Source organism: Leucopleurus acutus (genome assembly GCF_964270905.1).
Source record: "Leucopleurus acutus genome assembly, chromosome: 15".
NCBI lineage: Eukaryota > Metazoa > Chordata > Mammalia > Artiodactyla > Delphinidae > Leucopleurus > Leucopleurus acutus.
Window position 1 is genome coordinate 80,387,804 of NC_139157.1, and position 20,111 is coordinate 80,407,914.

A 20,111-nucleotide genomic window follows, 5' to 3' on the forward strand; every position below is an offset into this window, starting at 1 on the left:
TATCTATCTACCTATCTATCCATCCATCCATCCAACTCTTGTAAAACTGAATTTCTACTCAACACTTTTTTTGGTTCCCAGGATTCTTGTTCCATTGTAAGTTAAGTTCCCTAAATAGTCGATATCTCCACAGACCATTAGCCAGGAACCAATTCATCTCCTCTTCACACACAACCCTTGATGTGACTAATACCGACTCAGTTTTCTGACCTCATCTCAGAGGTAATATCTTCTGGAAGCCCCCTTTTTGCTGCTCTCTATTTTATTCCTTGAAATTAACACGTAGTGGTGTACATATTCATTAACTGCATGGATCACTGAAGTGTACAGACTCGCTCTCACCCAAGCCTATTGTAACAGCCTAGCTGGTGTCTTGCATCTTACACCTGGGTCCTTCAATTTACCTTCCAAAGTGTTGTTAAAGTGATCTATAATTCTGGAACTCAGAACTAATCATCTACTTCTCACGTTTAAAGCCTGTCCGTGGCTCATGGATGAATAAGGTAGAAGTTGAAATTCTACACCATGGCGCACGAGGTCATTTTATAACAATCTCTAAGGATTTCTCCCGTTTTGTTTTCATCCCTCTCTCGCAACTCCTGATAGGAATCCTATTTTCCCTCCCAAAATGGGTATGGTTTCCCCAAACTCAAGAGGATATGTCAAGGCTCAGTGTTCTCTAATACTGTTCCCTTCTCACAGAACACACTGCTCTTCACACGTACTTTCATACACCTGGATTAGCTCAAGTGCCACCTGTTTATGACCTATTTCCTAATCTCATTGCAGCCACCTCTTTTCCCTGTGTTCTCACTGTACGTTGTGCACACCTCTAACGGCAGCAGTGACACTCGAAGGCACGCATTCACTTACAACTATATCACCCTGCATGCTCTCAATACTGGTTGGGTGAGTGGATACACGTTAATTGGATTTTTTGGTGTTTTTTTTTACAGCTACGTAAAAAATCTGTCAGTATCTTGTACCTAAAAGTATTTAAAAAATTTGTGGCAATGAATGAATTGCAAACAAATGATCAGTAATCCCTTAATTTCTATATTAACTCAGCAAATATCTTAGGTTGTAATTACAAGTAGACTCTTAGATTATCCATTCGTAGAGATATTTAAGAAGTTGGCGTCATTCAGATAAATAACAGACGCTCAAAATATTTGCATATTTCAGGTAATACATTCATTGGTAACATTTCAATGGTTTCAGAAACTAAGTACTGATGTCTTCATATGTATATAGGAATGCACTGGATTTAATCCTCTTCAGTAATCGGAATGATCACTAAGAGAAATGCATGAGATTTTCCTTAAGCCCTAAGACTTAAGGGCTGCCTTCAAATTACCCATCTCATTTTTTGAACGAGGCTATTCCCGTATAGGAAATTTCTTTACACGAATGTCTTTAAGCATCACAGCTGTGTTTAAGCACATGTCAAATGATAGAGAAGGCGCCCCAGAACATCTCAGTGAAACAGAAGATGCCGCACATCACAACACCAAGCCTACCTTTCTGCATCAGAGGCAGTGCCTTTCCTAGTCTGTTTTTGGGTGCTAGATCTTTCAGACTTTCTGGAGTGCCTGTGGAATGAAATGTTAAAGAAATACAAAATATATGATGAATCAAGCTACGGTCATCTCATACAATGATAAAAGCAATAGACATGAAAAATGGCAACTATTGTACCTAAATGGTTTTGTCAGCCCGTACTTTTTAAAATAAAATGAAAATAAAAACCAGAACTGGTACTGTGTGGAAGACACAAGTTTCCCAACAGGAGACACAGAAGCTGACACCCCATCACTGTACATGCGTTAAGTCTACAGTCTTGAGGTCATGGGGGTTCCTGCTGGCAACTGTGCCTTCCTGAGGAAGAAACAAACTCAACGGTGAAACGCAGTGATGATAAACGTGATGACAGTTGTGGTTTAGGTGCTGAAAGACCACACACGGGGGAAGTGCCCTCCACTCTGACAGGTTGAAACGTGGGGCTACAAAGATGTTCTCCTTTGCTTTTTTTCTCCCCCAAAATTATGAAGAAAAGAGAAGAAAAATGCTCTAGGGAAACGTGTTTGACATAAATAAAAGTATTTAAAAATCAACTATTCAAATTACTTTAAAAATTGTCATAAAGATACTTTTGCAATCATGTAGCATTTTAAAAACCTAATCATACATCACAAGTCAAAGAACGAATAAAGTTCCTGATTTACTCTATGTTCTAAAAGTAGGTATGTACATCGAACATTTGAAACCCAAAATGCATTTTCCTATAGAAATAATGCTTATACATAGAGTTTATTTCCCCAAGGCAGCTTACATATGTCCATTCAACCTAAAATGTGTCTGGACTACAATATATTTGAAAGAAAAAAAAATATTGTGGTCAAGAAACTCACTTCTTTAAAACAAAACAGAGAAACCATAAAAAACATTCTAGTTTATCTTGATAATTGATTGTCTACAATTTATCCTTATTTTTATTTCCTGCTATCCCTTCCTTCCAACAATGTTAAGGAGAAAACTGTCTTTTTGGAGATATTATTAACATGTAACATCGTACTAGTTTCAGGTGTGTGACATAATTATTCAATATTTGTGAATATGACAAAATGACCACCGCCATAAGCCTAGTCAACGCCCACCACCACTAGCTAGAAATTTTCTTTTCTTGTGATGAGAAACTTTAAGATCTAGTCTCTTGTCTCTACTCCTTTTACTTATTAAGGCCAGATGCTCTGATATCCAGCATAGGTCCAGGCACAGGGATGCACATCAAAGTGTCAGGTCCGCGTCATAGGGCGCGTGCGCTTCTGGGGATGCTCGTCCCGCCCCTCCTCTCTCCCTGCTGCCACTTGCTCGGCTCACGTGAGTTTGCCCTCAGACTCAGAATCTGGGTTTAGAATTCGGGTTCCAGCTGTGTATCCTTGAGACTTTCATGACTCTGACATCTCGCTTCTAAGGTGGCAAAAGGGATGTGACAGAGGAGGGGCATCTCTCCTTACCACGTCCCTTGACTAGTTGGAAATCAGTCCACTCCCCAGGAAAACTCTGGGCCAGGACTGAGGGAGGCACCGCCTTATTTATTGTCACGATGATCCTTCGGGAAGGGGTCCACCTCACAGATGAGGAGACAGGCTCGGGACAGGCCACATGGCCGGTGGCAGAGCCGCGGCTAGAAGCTAAGTCCGGCTCCTGAACTGCTTCTTTCACACACTGTCCAGCAAAGAGGGTGCAGGGGTTGACTCCGACGCCTGCCCGCTGGGTGCACCCTTGTTCACAGAGGGAAGAGACCACAACGCCAGGCACAGGCTGGGGCATGGAGGTGCTCCTCCGACACTAGGGGGTAGCTTTTAGCTACCTTGTTGATCGTGTGGTCGGGAGAGGGGACCGCAGGGTGCAGGGGAGCAGCGGGGTCCTGAGCACTTGCCTGCACTCAACGCGGAGCTCGTGGGGAAGAGAAGCTGCTCCTGAAGCAAAGGGAAGCGAGCAGGTGCAGAGCAGGTGCTCGCGGCGGGGTGATGGCAGAGGCAGAGGAAGAAGGTCTGCAGACCCTGGGGCCTGAGCTCGAAATTCAACGCCCTATATCATCTGGGGAAATGCATGCTTGGCCCCAGGAGTGCCCAGGGACCGGGAGAGCCAGAGTCCCTCGTCCCCTCTCAGAAGAGTGAGAGTCAAGTGAGAACCCAGAGTTTAAGGTCAACTCATGAAGCTCACGGTCACGAAGGGTTTTCACCCACTCACTCACTCGCTGACAAATATCTGTTTCATGTGTATATGTGTCAGGCACTGCTCTAGCTGCTTGGAATATGTCTGTGAACAAAGCAGACAAAATTTCTGCCTTCAAGCAATTCGTGTTCTAGTGGTAGAAGACAAACCAGAAACAGAAACAAAAAACCCTCAAACAAGTAAATTGTATAACATGTCAGAAGGGGATCAGTGCTAACAACAGCAACGATGAACAGTCAACCAGGGCAAGGGGGTTCAGAGATGTGGGGATGGATGGGTGCCTGGGGACAGGTGTGGATTGCAGTTTGAAGGGAGATGCTCTGGAATGTCCAGGCGACAGTAAGTGGACCAGGAAGGAAAGTGTTGAGAGAGAAGGGTTCGTGGGTGGAGGGCTGGCACGAGAAGCACCTGCAGGCCTTTGTACCAACTTTCTACCTTCCTGTAGCAGAAAGGTGACAAGAATCTTTTAGAACTTCTCTGCTTTTCTCCTATCCCTAGTAATTTCTATGAGTCTGTCTAGACCCAACCGAGATCTTATTTCTTCTATAAAACTTTCGTCTCTTCCGCTTCTCATCCCTAAACTTAATGGGTTTGGATGCAAGGCTGATGATCACAGTACCTGGTGATGGTGATCATGACAACCATGACGATACTAACAGTGTCTAATATTTACTAAGAACGTGCTGCATTTTCTCACCTAAGCTCACCAATCCAACAAGGAGGTACTAAGCTTTCAGCCTTTATGAGAATAAAGAGATTGACGCTTAGAGGGGTTAAGTCATTTGCTCTCACTCACATGGTTCTTACATGTCAAACTCAGAGTCTAGAATCTCAATGTCCATGAATGCGTTGCATCTGTGGCATAAATGACACTGGATCATAGTAGCTAAAAGCACGGACTCTAGAGCCAAACTGGGTTTGATCTCTACTCTGTTTCTGACCAGCTGGATGATTTGAGTCAAGTTACTTAGCCTCTCTGGGCCTCAGTGTTTTCCACCTGCAAAATGGCAATAATAACACTATCACCTTACAGATTTGCTAACTCTAAATATTTCAGTATTACTCAGTATTTGTATTGTAGTATTTGTAGTTTTTTGCAGTATTACATAGAACAAGGATTTGTAGTGCTTTTAGCATTACTTAAAATAGGAAGAGATCAATGCTATAAAAGTAGTATTTAAAATGATAATAATATATATTTGTTTCTTGAAGATAAAGACTCTTATTCATGTGTAAGAGTATCAAACTCCATGTCCCATAACTGGATGACAAATATTCATGCAGAGGTTCATGCATCTAACTTTTGTCCTTGTTTTAGTGTTTAACCCATGGATGCCCTTTTTTTTCCTCTTCAAATGCCACAGAAACGTACTTTACTGAAGATTCTTCTAAAGTTTTCTACAAAGGGCACGTCTTTATAATTCTTCTAACCACTTAAAAGAATCCTCAAGTTGAGTTAAAACGACATTCACTTGATTGTAATAATTCAGTGTAAAGCAAGAATAGACAAGAAAATAGAAAATCCTACTGTCTTTTCTACCCCAAATCCTAAGTTATAGCTATGAATATATTGTATGTTTAAACACAGCTCTTTCTTGGAATAGGGTCTTATGATACGTAAACAGGAGAGGTTAAACCCATCAATTTACATTCTTGTACTATTTCCCTGAAACTATTGATCATGTGATCATAAAATGGATCACAGTGAAAGGAACTACCTTCTGCCTTACACTACTCTTTCCTAAGTTCCTCATGGGCAGGAACTGGGTTTGGGTTATTACTGTAACATCAACACCCAGGACATAGTAGCTTCTCAATAAATATATGTTGGCTAGGTGGTTAAAAAGGTAATATTTTGAGTATTCTACTGGAATTTGAGAATCTAAAAGGTCACGACAAGTAAAAACCTAATCAGGGTTATACAGTTCAGCTTACATCAAATCAAATAAATTTAGACATAAAACTTGGCATTGTTTTCTGGTCTTTGGTAAAACCTAAGATACCATAAATAAGAAATGCCCTCTGGTTACTGCCTTATGCATAATGAGGTGTCCGTCATCATTACTGGTCCAACACATGTTCATCATGATGCAACCAGGCAGCATGGACTCAGTTTTAGAGTCTTGAGGGCCATCAGCATTCAGCTAGTCCATCTACAACCACCTAAATCTACAGATGAGGAAAATAAGTCCCAGGAAGGTTAAGTGACTTGTCCAAGGGAATATGGGTCTGAGTCAGCTGGTGAGGCACCGTCGTGGCCCATGGCCCTAGGTTCCCGCCCCCTCTGCCATCGAGTGAGTTTGAATGACGATGTTCGCTGGAGGGATCCTTAGACAAAAGCAAACAAAACAGTGACAGTGTCTCCATCATGTCTTAGTTATTTGGGGTTTTAACGTGTTCTGTTGAATCAAAATTTTTTATCATTATTTTATTACATGTAAAGAATGTTTCTTTGGTGTAGATGTGCAAGAATCAGAGATCCTGTGGTTTTTTTTTTTTTTACTTCGCAACTTACAGTTGTATGATTTTGCCCTGATGCCTCCCAGTTCACAGGGCACAAATTAAGGTCCTTATAAGCTATAAAGGTATATTCAAATGTAAGGTGTAACAATAATTATTGTATTATTAAATGGAAGCAAGAGTAATAATCAAAAAGTGAGGGCATTCCTAATTAAGTCTAATTTTCTGGAAGTTCCATTTTTAATTATTATTCTCTATTAGATTAAGTGTGAAGATTCATAAAATGTACTAATGAAAAGAAAGGCAATTGTTAAAATCTGTTTCTGGGCCACTTTCCTTTCCTCATCTATAACTAAATTCAGTTAGAGCAACTCCCTGAAGACATTGATAAATAAAACTTTTCTGAAGATACTACAATTCTATTAAAGTGGAAAATTAACATGCTAATAAGATGAAAATATAGTCTGCTTTGGGGAAAATGTAATAAATTCTACCACATAATGTTTTAATTATAATTAACACTGATATCATAAGAATCTTTATGTCTATATTTTGGTTGCCTATCCAGATGGCTTAATGTGAAATGCAAATCTCTATCATCTTGTTTCCTCATAATTTTGGGAAGGAAAAAATTAAATTTAAACAGAATCTACCTAAACAAGAAATGTTCACATACGGTGAAGATGGATGCATACCATTAAGATATATTTACCCTTTTGTTTATTATTGATATTTATGTCTATGACCATTAAACCATTAAACAGACTCACTAAGTATTTCAGTACATGGGTACATTTCATTCATTTAAGAAAAGGACATCTTGGAAAAGCACAGATGATAAAGGATGTTATAAAGCAAACAAAAATGATTAGTGATGCACTGAATTTATAGGTGGTTCTATATTAACTCTGCATCTATGTGGCAAGTATGATGAATTCTGGAAGTGAAAAAGTGGGTAATTTCTTTATCTCATAAATATTTTCAATGGAGAAAGAAGATTCATCCACTTTGAGTCAAAAGAAACCACTTGATATTTAAGGATAAAGATTCCTATAGGCAAGTAGCTGCTTCCAAGTTGCAAAAGAAATCAGAACTAGATTAGCAGAATAATTCAGGAATTAATTTTAAACACAGTGGATACTTTAATTTAAACTCCTGGAAAATAATGTGATTTTATCAAATATTTTCCATTTTATTTAAGTCACATCAATAAATTGCCTCCTTGAAAATATCATGTACAATGATGCAAAAACATTCTCAATCAAAACAACGGAGTCAGTAACTTCAAGCCAATGAAGTATCAACATACATCCCAAAATGTACCAAGTAAGAACTATCACCTCACATTTATTAGAACGGTCACTATCAAAACATTGTTTTTAATTTAAAAAGAATATGTTGTGTTTTCTTGAAAAAATATTTACCAAAAAGTTGAATTAGATGGTGATAATAATATTAATAATAACAGTAATTTATACTTGCCTTTCACTTAAGGATGATGCATTCAACTGTGAGCACTAAACTCAAAACCTCAATGCTTCAGGGATCTATTAAAATACATTTTTTTCTAACTTGCCACTCACAAATTTTGGTTAATTTGAAGCCACAAGTAGCTCTCAATTTTACTAAGATTCGTAACAGAGTTATGTGCACACAGATTCATAAAAGTTACTATTTATATATTAAAATAATGCCATTTACAAAGAAATACTTTGTTGTTGGAGTGATGATTCTTAAAATTTTCAATATTTTTAAAATTTTGCAAGAAAATTTTCACTAGAATTTTAAAGTCACAAACATTCCCTGGGGTTCCAAACTTACGTATTTTTTCCTCATCCTTGTTTTACAAAAGCTAACAACTTCTAGGAAAATTCCTCCATCTAGAGAAACATGCTTCCATGTTAATTCCAAATAAAGCTATTGTACCACTTGAGATGACATCAAGATTTCTTACTGTTGAAATTAAATTATGGAGAAATGCTACATTAAAAATTGTGTGTGTGTGTGAACACATGCACTGTGTGAAATAAGACGGCAACTCAATGCTTTCCAACTTACTAGAGAGCTCTCTTAAGCAAATATTTACTTACTGTATTACTATGTTAGTTTCAAAATAATCAAATATGCCTTGATACCGGACATCCAAAGGCGATTATATAAATTGTCACTGATTTTAGAATATTTTTTTTTTAGCAACCAGTGACCTAGGGCAAAAGTCACCTGATGGCAAAATTCTTATGAACATTCACTGTCTCCAAATCTGACGCCATGTTCACCTCATTTGTGAATTGGCAGAAACTTCTGAATGAGTAAATGAAGCTAATAGGAGGTGAAATGCAAGTGTTGTGTTCCTGAGCGGTTGCCATGGTTACCTATGAATTTAGCGTCAGCTGACGCAGTAATTTCTCTCTCATTTTTATAAGCACTTATATATTTTAATAATAAAAACTTATTGTAAATAACATTCTGTTCCCAACAGTAATATATCATAGTATCAAGCCATTTAAAATGTATTTCCTTTTGTTGAACACAGAATTTACTTATAAATAAATCATAATGAAAAGTAAAATGTATGTTCAGAATTATGTATTAGGAAGAGTTTCCTTTAATAATCTTATCTAAAAGGACTATTTCTGCTTCTAAAATCTACCTTTAAAATTATATATAAAATCTATGAAATCAAATAACATAATTCACATGTTATTAAAAGACAACTAATCCTCAACTAATCTTCATCTCATGTATGTAAGAACTAAAACTGCTATTTGGATTTCCATGTTGCTTATCCTAAACCCAGATAAACTTACATTTATATTCACTACAGAGACCATCACACTTAATCGTCTTATACTCTAGCAATCATTACATAAGATGAAATCCAGGATAGTCTCTTATAAGAGGAAATTCGAAGTTCCTTCATGGCCATGACACTGCTTTTCTTAAACACTGTTGTGACTCTAGCCATTAGAATAGTGCACACAGTAAATGCACAAAAAAGTTTTGCTGAATGAATGAGTAGCGATGTGGGTGCACATTTTAAAATTTTATTTATACTGTTATTTTATATTCTTATTTGAAAAAACTTTAAGTTTGTAATAATTTTTACATTGGAGATTTTACTAATTTTTCTAGTCTCATAAATTCTATCCTAGAAATCAGTTAGCGGTAGAAGGAACTAGATTTAAATTCCAAATACGTAAGTCATATTAAGAGGTAAAGGTGTTAAAGATTAAAGCATAATAAAATATTCAAAAAGCCTCCATAAAATACCACCTTGGGGTCCAACATTTGTAAGATGACTTATTAATCTTTTCTGAGTGACGGCGTTTCGTTTTTCTTTCAAATTGAAATATACTAAATAAGATGTCACCCATGTGATGACTGAATTTCTGCTTCACCAGAAGAGAAGCAGTCAAAACACCCATCACCTTTTGTAGCCAGTTGGGAAACGACATGGCCTACGTATAAGAGCCATCACAAAAGAGGAGAATTGGGTGAACAACGCCCAAGGAGGAAAACAGAGCAATGGAAATACATATTGTGGCACTTGTGACATCACAGCATGAAGTAGATTCAAAGCACTGATGTTATTTTTAAAAACCTACCTTGTTGACTGACCCTAGCCCTGGACAATACTTGGCTTAAAAACACAATATTCATAAAATAGATAAGAACGAGGTATTCTGTCTTAAATCAGGGAATAGGCCCCAAAGCCTAAACTTCATTATTAACAGAACAAAACGATGAAGATCAGATCATCAACCAGTGTAACAAAAGAATAGGCTCTGTGATAGATTTTGATACATTTTAAAGCACCTGAGAATTTTAATTTAGTCAAGTGTAGACAAAATCAATAGTTAAATATGTTTCTAGAAAATCGAAACCCTAAGACAAATGCTCATTAAGAGAGAACTCTCCCGCTGGACCCGACTTTACTGTGTTTAAACCATGCCCTGTGCGTGCTAGCTTCACTTCAGGAAACATTCTAAGGTGCTTTATCAGAGGTGGATGCATTTAGTTTTGGAATCACCACCTCTTACACTCTGGCCCCTAAAAGGAAGGCATCATAACCACATGGCTCTTGGCTACCCTCCACTTGGTGGCCTGCCGGCCTCTGGAAGCCACTTGGCTGTGGGGAGGAAGTGACTAGTACCTGTCATTCTCCGGAGACGCATGCTGGATTTGAATCCTGGGGCTAGGAGGCCGTCTCCTATCTAGAGAGGGGGACCATCTACCCCTGTTTGCCCAATGAACAAGACAGGAAAAAACAAGACATTTAGTAACTCCTAAAATAAAAGAATATATGGAACAAGAGGACTGGAAAATCACCCCAAAAAGTCAAAGTGTAGATTCTTTGCTCCATAATTTACTCTTCATTTTTGCAGGCCTTGGAAAGATAAATGACAATATTGTAGGAAAATAAAACTTGTAGCCTGACATGTGAATAGAGAAACAACTTATTTGGGAAGATGTTTGAAATCTCCTGTGTAATTTTGTTCTTTTAAATGTGGTGTGTGTCTGCAAAACTATACCTACACATAAATACATATGTATAACTTTACAAAGATGCATCCTTAAGAATCAGGCAGATGCCTGAATAGAATAGATTTAAGAAGCCACCAATGCTTATTTGATACGAGGTCTTGAAATTACTGGATAAAGTGGCAAATGAGGTGTGTGAATTTCATACAAAGCAGAAGCATAGTTTAAGTGGAAGAAATAAAACTACTCTCTAGTGTGGAAACAATAACATGAAGAAATGATTCATGGAGACACTACCAGTGAAGTCTTAACAAGTTTTCTGGGGGAAAACTGCAGGGTTAGTAACTGAAATGAAAAAACTGTCAGCAAAACCCACTGATGGATAAAAGTGGGAAATACAGATAAATGCCATTGTAAAATAGTATTACCTTCAAAAAGGGTAAACAGCTGTTTTCTTATTTCAGCATTTACAAGAATACTGTTTTTATGATTAACAGTTAAATCAAAGTTTGAAACTTGGTTCATTCTTTTGTTAAACTATCTTGAGATTCTGTCTCTGCATAACCACAAATTACAGACATCCGGGCAAATACTGAAAAGAGGCCGTAAGGGACTGGACGGCCCAAATTTGGAAATTTTAATATATTCGATATGAACATTTTAAGCAGGATAATTTCTCTGCGTATTGGCTTCCTCATATGCAACAAGGGATCACTGAATGGGGTTTAAGACTCGTCTAACTATACGATTTTATAATAATCCAAAGAAGACCAGTCGTAACATTTTTTAAGAGCCATCTCTTTTTGCCGTTAACTTGGCTTCATGGACTTATTAGACAATTTGGACAAAAGCAGCAGAGGGCTATCAACATGTGACCAGGATACCTTTAGTCAGCAGGTGCTCTTCTCTGAAAGCCCCTGGGAAGACTCTTTGTCATCACTCAGCCTTGGATGGATTGAAGGAGGGCTCTGAGGAAGCCGTGAAGCAAACAAAGATACTTGAAAGCAGAATTTGGGCAGAAGAGAAAACTGTGTGGCATGTCCTCTGGAATGTGTTATGTGTTTGTGAAATTAAAAACAAATTTTCCTTCATCTCAAATTATTGAATTATTTGAAGTGAGTATATAGTTGGTCAATCCAATCGGAAGGCTTGAAAATGTAGCTTTGCACTTGACTGGCTTTTGTTCTGCAGACACAATAAAGAAAAACATTTCTAAAACCGTTGAAAACAATTATAGTTTTTCACATGCAATTGTACTCAGTCATGAGAAAACTTAAGGTGTTCTTTAAAAATACAGAGTTGATATGTTTTTCTTTAAACATTTTTGAAGGAATAAGTAATATTCACTTGACAAGATTATGAATAACCTTGCTTCCTGAGGCAAAATTCCAGTCCTTGTGTTTATTTAAACATGAAAAGTAAAGAAAAATGCTATAATTATGAAACATGCAGTGAAAGCCATGAAAGAGAGGGTGTACGTTTAGAAACAAGGCATTGTGAATGCAAGCTATTAAAAGGTAAACTTTTAGAAATATTTAGCATCATACATGTACACCTGTGCACTCAAAGTCCTTCTGAATATGCTGATATGCAGTCCCAATAACATAAATGTTTGCTTCACCCTCATATCTTTGATGATGAGAGTAGGATCAAATTATACCCAATTTTTGTCCAAAGAACAGACATCACATAAGTTTTAATATCATGCATTTGTGAGCTGGAAATATACTAACGTTTTATATGTTTTTAAAATGTGTCCAACTTCTTTCTCTGTTTCTCCTATCACACAGAAGGACCAAAATTAGAATCTTTATTCCCTTATTATTGAGCAAAACACACACCTTCCACGTCCATTTTCATGCTAGAAGCGAACATGGCAGGCTACACTGGAGTCATTAATCACGAAACTGAACTAAAACAGCCCCTTCTTGATTTTTCTTCCCAACTGTCTTGCCTGCGGGTGACCTTAGTTGCATTATAAGTGCTTTAATCTCAGGTATTCTAAACTCATTAATTCAGAAACATCTATTTGTTGGGAGCCCATCCTTTTCTCTGTGCTCAGAACAGGAGGGGAAGGGTCACTCTGGTGGCTGTGGAACTGAAGGAACAGACTGGGGCCTCCCAAAATAAGGGGCTACAGTGTCTTGTTTTGCTTTGTTTGGGCAGTTACATCAACTACACCCAGCACAGAATAAGTAATGAATAAATATTTGCAAATATTTAAGTAGATAATAAGAGGATAAGATTTGAGGTTTGGGGGTAATACTGGTAAGAAGTAGTAAGAAACTTAACTAAGAAATCAACAGCGGTGGTTTTCCCTGGTGGCGCAGTGGTTGAGAGTCCGCCTGCCGATGCAGGGGACACGGGTTCGTGCCCCGGTCCGGGAAGATCCCACATGCCGCGGAGCGGCTGGGCCCGTGAGCCATGGCCGCTGAGCCTGCGCGTCCGGAGCCTGTGCTCCACTGAGGGAGAGGCCACAACAGTGAGAGGCCCGCATACCGCAAAAAAAAAAAAAAAAAAAAAAAAAAGAAATCAACAGCGGTAAGGGGACCCACCGAGGAGATATAAGGACATAGAACTGACAGTCCTCAGCAAGCAATGAAATGGTTCTTACATTAGGGCTCTTGCCCCCAGCAAGGATATACCTTACAACAAAAGTGCGTGTGTTTAAATGTGTCATTCGTATGTATGCTTGCATATTTACACATCTTTCAGTGGTGCATATGTCCTGGCAGAGCATGGCTAAGCAGCTTAACTATCTAAAAGAGAGATTATATGGAAATGTAAACCATTCATTCCCTAAATAGCACACACAAAAAATATCTGTGAAGTTCTGTCATATTAGACACCAACCCTGAACAGACTAGAGATCTGATTATACAGTACATATTTTTATTGTCTGTTCCCATTATTCATTTAGTCCTTTGAAACATTTTCCCCAATCCTATTTTAAGTGAAAATTAATATAGGTGCTTATACTTTGGAATAAAGTTTATTTATTTCAATTCAAGTTACAGTTAAGTTTTAGGTAGGAACTTCCTTTCTCTTAGGCCTCGTGTTTCCATATGGAGGGAAATTCCTTCAAGTCCTACTTCGGGCCTCTCTCCACCCCAAGGAGGGAGGAGGGGGACTTTGTGTTAAAGAATCAGGCACTGATGACTTAGCCCTTTCTGGATTCCTCCTTCCTAATCAGTCTGCCTGCAAACAGCAAACCCCACAGCAAATCAACCTGCACAGCAGCCCTCAGAAGGCAGAAGCCTCTTGTGGTTCAGAAAGTGTGGCAGCCTCTTGGTGAGTCGCCAGCAAGCTTACAACCTGAAGTCTAGCTTCTGAACTTGTTCACTGTATTTACAGTGATAATTAGATTCCCCCACCTTGCAGTTCTTGGGTCTAGCTCACAACTGGACACAGATTCGGGAGCAGAAAATATGGGGTGTTTTTTAAGTTCCCCCAAAGCCCCAGATGGAACATGTACTAAGTAAAAAATAATAATGCTATCGCAAGAGATGGCAAGGCCAAATATGATCCCTGACCTCCAGGAGTACAATCTAGTGGAAGAAACAAGCGGGACTAAGTGAAATAGAACGCATGTAATGTTACATGGGCCCAGAAAAGAGAGTTAATAATTCTGCCTGGCAAGGAAAGGCAATCCTGTGCGGGAGAGGTTAAGAGAAGCTTTACAGACGAAATGGTTATTTGACTTCCTGTTTTGAAGAATGAGGAGAATTTTTAGGCAGACGACGAAGGAAAAAGGGTATTTCAATTTTAACGGGAAAAAGACTTGAGACAAAAAGGAACAGAACGATTCATAGAGCTTATGAGAAATTAACGGGGCAAGAATGGCACCGGAAGTGGGGATGGGCTATAGTATAATGAAGCGGGGGGCGGGATCTGTCTTGGAGATTCTTGAAGGAGGACCGATAGGACTTCCTGTCTCATCAAATGGGACGAAGGAGCAGAAGTATTTCCAGATTTTGTGTATGGTTATATGTCAAAGCTGCCAAAGTACAGGGACATTTCGGAAGAGAAAGCATTTTGCTGGCAGAGGATGTGAGGGAGACAGTGCATTCGATTTCGACTTTTGATGCACACAGGGTCTACCAACCACCGAGAAACTTAGGCCTGGTTTGCAGGGGAGGGTCTGGCATGACCAGTTACAGTGGAGTGTTGTCTCCATATGTATTAGTGTGGAAACGTTTTTTTTAAGCTTATTTATTTTTGGCTGTGTTAGGTCTTCGCTGCTGCGCACGGGCTTTCTCTAGTTGTGTCGAGCGGGGGCTACTCTTCGTAGCGGTGCGCAGGCTTCTCATTGCGGTGGCTTCTCTTGTTGCGGAGCACGGGCTCTAGGCACGCGGGCTCGTTAGTTGTGGTTCGAGGGCTCAGTAGTTGTGGCTCACGGGCTTAGTTGCTCCGCAGCATGTGGGATCTTCCCAGACCAGGGCTCGAACCCGTGTCCCCTGCACTGGCAGGCGGATTCTTAACCACTGCGCGACCAGGGATGTCCCAGTGTGGAAACTTTTGACTGACAGACATATAATTTCAGGGATGGGATGGGTGGGGTAAAAGAGGAAAGCTGAGGGGGAGACAGAGACAGGGAGGTTAAGCAGCCTGTAAAGGAGACTGCCTCAGCACAGAGGTGTTAGGGAATTCGTAGAGGATGTTGAAGAAAGGAGAGGTTAGATTTCTGGAAGAGGTCAAGGAAGAAGATAAAACATCCGAGGAAAGGAATCATTCTCCAGTGGCCCTAGAAATCAGCGTTTCTGAACACGTAAGCAACATTCTGCTGTAAAACCCGGGAAAGGAAAGGTTAACAGCAGGCCTGGAACTCACTCCTTCCGGATCAGGGAACAAGGGGGAACCGATAACCTCAAGCTGACCTTGACACAGATGAAAGTACAGGGACCTTGACCAGACCTCCTTGTAAGCATGCAGTGGTATTTGCTAGAGAAAAGATAAAAGAGAGTCCTTATCTATTCAAGGTCTTCAGCAGGGTACAACTAGTCTTTCTAGATCTTTCACTGTAAATGAACCCCAAATTTCCTGACTTATGGGTCATGACTGGATGGGGCAATGGGGTAACCCCTACGTATTTTTGCTAGTTGTGTAATCAACAGAATATATTATATAATGGAGATGCTCAAACACAGAAATTACTTCCTTTGCAAACAGTGTTTCCACGTGCCTGTCTCAAAATTCATCTGTTAACCTGGGCCAAACCATCCTCGTAAGGGAGAAAAGGTCGGCCTGATGGTTTTGGGGTCCTTCGGGAAGAGAACATGCTAACTGTGCCTGGCGCTCCTTTATCTTGGAATAATCAGTGAAGTGTGGTGTGGGGCACCGAGTCTGCTTTAACAATTTCATCTTTTGTACTAACACAGGACTTCCTTTGCTTTCAGAGTTAGTGAAGATACTCCAGAAAAGGGCATTAAGTAGGTATAACAGCATACACATGTTCATCAAGATAGTTTAGAATCAGCAAATTGTTTGACCTCGATAGGTTACAAGGCTGTGGAAATATTGATATGTCACCATCTCAAGAACATGAAGTTATGTCTTTAACAACTTTTCTGTAATATCTTATCTACTATGTATATGTCAGGCATTGATCAGCTCTCTGGTCAGTCACCAGAACTAAGTAACCTGGAAAACTCTCAAAGCTTCCACAGTTCCTACTCTCCTCACGTCCTGTCTGGGGACGTACAGGTGCATCTTCCAAAGAGCACAAAGCCCCCGCTGCTGGTCCTACTCTGTCCTGTCTCAAAGCTGCTCAGAGGTCTGTGCACAGAAGGACGGCATCCTCCACACCAAGACACACCTACAGCATCTGTAAATTTCCTGATGAGAACTCATCTCACTTTATTTTCTTCTTGACAACAAATTGACCCCAATAAGTTAAAGAACATTAGTAACACCAATTCCAGTCCCCTTTCGTTTTTTTTAAGGGGAAATTTATTTTTTATTCAATAGATAGAGTGAAAGTAAGTTTCAATCATATTTTCTCTTCTATCAAAAGTACGTATCATAAGTGAGTGCACTCAGACCTCACTATGACCTGTAAAAGAATCGTGGCCAGATTATTTGTCTACAGGTTGGCCTGTTCTAAGGGTATTATCAGAGATGAAATTCACCAATACATGGATCTGTGAATTCTCTGGCTTCAGAGCAACAAGAAAACACGTGCTCGACAGGCTTCAGCGACAGAATAAAACTGTACTGTCCAATGTAGTAGCCACAAGTGGTCAAGGAGCACTGTGAAAAAAGGAATGCAGGGCTTCCCTGGTGGCGCAGCGGTTGGGAGTCCGCCTGCCGATGCAGGGGACGTGGGTTCGTGCCCCGGTCCAGGAGGATCCCACATGCCACGGAGTGGCTGGGTCCGTGAGCCATGGCCACTAAGCCTGCGCGTCCGGAGCTTGTGCTTTGCAACGGGAGAGGCCACAGCAGTGAGAGGCCCGCATACCGCAAAAAAAAAAAAAAAAAAAAAGGAATGCAAAATATCTCACTAACAGTTTTTAACTGATTATATGTTAAAATGATAATATTTCAGATATATACTAAAGTATTAAAGTTAATTTCATATTTTAATATGGCAAGCAGAAAATTTAAAATTATGCATGTGGTTCAAACTGTATTTCTCTTAGACAGAACCAATAGAGATGACATTTAAGATGTCAGGGTATCGTTGTAGTCAGAAGATTCTGCTGACTTCATTCTATCCTTGTTTTAACACTAACCAGAAACATATAAGGAAAAAATAATAAGTAAAAAAATATAAAAATTTTTTTTGCTACTCTTGTATATATTTTTTGGGGGAAATATACAACAAACAAGAATAATGAAACAATTTCAACTGTGATTTTAGAAGAGCCCATTCAACTAAAGAAGAGCCCGTTTCAACTAAAATTTCTTCTACAAATGTAAAGAAATACAAAAAGTTAGATTCCATTGTTTTCTATTACAAATTTTGCAAATACAAAAGAATACAAAATTAAAAAGTAGATATTTTTAGTAGGATCTTATGAAGACACTAAAAAATGAACATGTCTACCTGTACCAATCATTAAATTCCAGAAATAAACATCTCATAAATAAATGAGTAGAATCAGACTAGAAAGATTGCTAAAGGAAAGCTTGAAGCAGCCTCTGAAGAAGAGGAAAAGTGGGTTACATTAACACAACTAAACATTTTTCCTCAGGATTTGTGAAGAGGTAGTATGCAAATTTCCAGTGAATGACTTCTAATCGAAAAGAGATAACAATTATAACCAAGACTATCAATTATAACCAAGTTTACTGGAATAGAAAGTTCCACCACAATGGAAAAATTAGCTGCTCACACTTAGGAGACAGCGTAGTACATGATCACTGAATTAAAGTCAGAATTATTTATTAATCAATCAATGTAAAGTGTTAAGCAAAATTACGTATGTGTGTATATAATGTGCCTTTATTTTTGTAAGGCATCAGGAAATCTATGATAAACATACTATTTTTTGTTGAAATATAATTTAAGGCAAAACGATCTATATCAAAGAGCAAGTTGATTTAAAAAAAAACCCGAATATAGATGCACAAGGGAAGTATTCTATCTAAATAAGATTCTTGTTTTGCGTTTATGGAAGACTGTAGTTGAACCTATAAATACTATTTATCAGCGGAAGTACTAGGAAAGTGATCTTCCCCTTCAGATAACTCACTGGCCCTCACAACCATATCAGCTTACCGAAGGCTCCCTGAGGAGGTGTAAAGAAAACCACTGAACAGCAACGAAAGGGGAAAAGCAGCAGCGAGAAGCAGTTACAAATCACGTCACGCCATTTGCAACGGCATTCACGGAAATGTGTGTATGTGCTCCCTCTGGCTCCGCCACATACACACATCTCTACACAGGCGTGTACAGAAGGGAGGGGAAATGCAGACAGTCGGCGAGTGAACATGGATGAATAAGCCGTGAGACTCAAGGACACAAAACAAAGTGATAGGGAAAAAAATGACTGTACAAAATGACAGGAAATTAAGAAAGTCTTTATACCTTTCTCGTTCTGGTGAATGCAAACTAGCATCTGGTCTCAAGCAGTTGGTACTAGCACTCCTCGCCCTGTCAAGGGAGGGCTGCAGGTCACTAGTGCCAGTGCATTGCATCCAGGGTGGAGGAGAAAGACAGAGAAAACAGAGAGAGGAAGACCAGTTAGAGAGGAAAGCATCGAGTCCTGTCCCCTTTACACAAAGTGCAGAATCACTGCGAGTCGGTTCATAAGGGTGTGAGCGCTGACAGGATGGCCGTGCACAGTTTTGTTTAGAAAAAGACACTAAACAAAGATTATGCTCGAATCGCTTTGCATAATTTTTTTAAAAGGGTCTCAGACTGAAAAAAATGAGGCTAAGTCACACCTACTTATGAAAAAACTGGATACAGAAAGCACTGAAACAAAATGCCTAACACTTCATTACCAAGGACAGATGCCACACCAAAACAAAATGAAGGACAGCAGAGGAGGAAAATTTTACAACTCAGCTATTTTGGTTCAAACGCTAGACAGGGGAGGTGGACGGTATGACGTCCAAACGTCCTTACCTAACCAGAATCTCATCAGTAAACCTCAGTGCTCTCGAGTGAAAGCATTCATGGTGAAGGGGTTTGGTTTTAGTATGTGCAGGCAGAACTGAGCTCCACAAAGTAAAATCGTCCCAAAATAAAATAATATAAAATCAATTCTCATGATTGAAATCAACAAGTAAAACAACAAATAAATGACAAAGAAGACAACGACTAGAAATCTGATATTTGAGTAAGCAGGTTTCATTTAGAGAAATATTCCAGCATAGGTTTTATAATTAAAGCTATTTTGACTTTTTTATTGTATTTTTAGATTAGTTTTTATTGGACTATAGTTGATTTACACTGTTCTGTTAGTGTCTGCTGTACAGCAAAATGAATCAGTTATACATACGCATATATCCACTCTTTTTTAGATTCTATTCCCATATAATTAAAAAGTAATGAGCAGAGTTCCCTGCGCTATACAGGAGGTTCTTATTAGCTACATATTTTATATGTAGTAGACTGTGTATGTCAATCTCAATCTCCCAATTTATCCTTCCCCCCTTTCCCCCTAAAAGCTATTTTTAGATATCATGAGTTTTCTCTGTATATAATTAATTTTAAGAGGAAATGCTAATGCTTTATTAGAAAGTAAATTTGCTATTTTTAGTTGGTGAGGGATTAGGGATTAGTTTATAACTGAGACTCACTGTTATGACTCTTACCTGTAAATATTCCAGTGAGAACAGTTCTCTAACAAGGGCATCTTGGGCGGTAATGTTTTATAGTGCCTAACAAGATGTCTGGAACATGGGAACGCAGACATGCAGGAAACAGAAAAATACATGTGAAGCGAATTTTATCAGGATATGAAAAAAGTAGGAGACTA

The 20,111-nt window shown here is 38.9% G+C and overlaps 1 protein-coding gene across 48 annotated transcripts in view; it reads right to left on the reverse strand.

Moving 5' to 3' along the window:
* LOC309972198 (regulating synaptic membrane exocytosis protein 1) overlaps nucleotides 1-20,111 on the reverse strand; it is a gene marked incomplete at both ends in the record, with an annotated part of 218,748 nt that overhangs the window by 120,175 nt on the left and 78,462 nt on the right. For 12 of the 48 annotated variants that reach the window (XM_082855747.1, XM_082855721.1, XM_082855742.1 and 9 more), the window contains 2 exons: nucleotides 1,521-1,592; nucleotides 18,713-18,802. The exons of 7 other annotated variants lie outside the window; for them this stretch is intronic. In XM_082855747.1, coding sequence (XP_082711873.1) covers nucleotides 1,521-1,592; nucleotides 18,713-18,802 — 162 coding nt within the window. Of the gene's footprint in view, nucleotides 1-1,520; nucleotides 1,593-10,354; nucleotides 10,439-18,712; nucleotides 18,803-19,255; nucleotides 19,349-19,947; nucleotides 20,026-20,111 lie in introns of all 48 variants that reach the window. 29 more of the 48 variants (XM_082855719.1, XM_082855751.1, XM_082855732.1 and 26 more) reach the window with 7 other exon arrangements.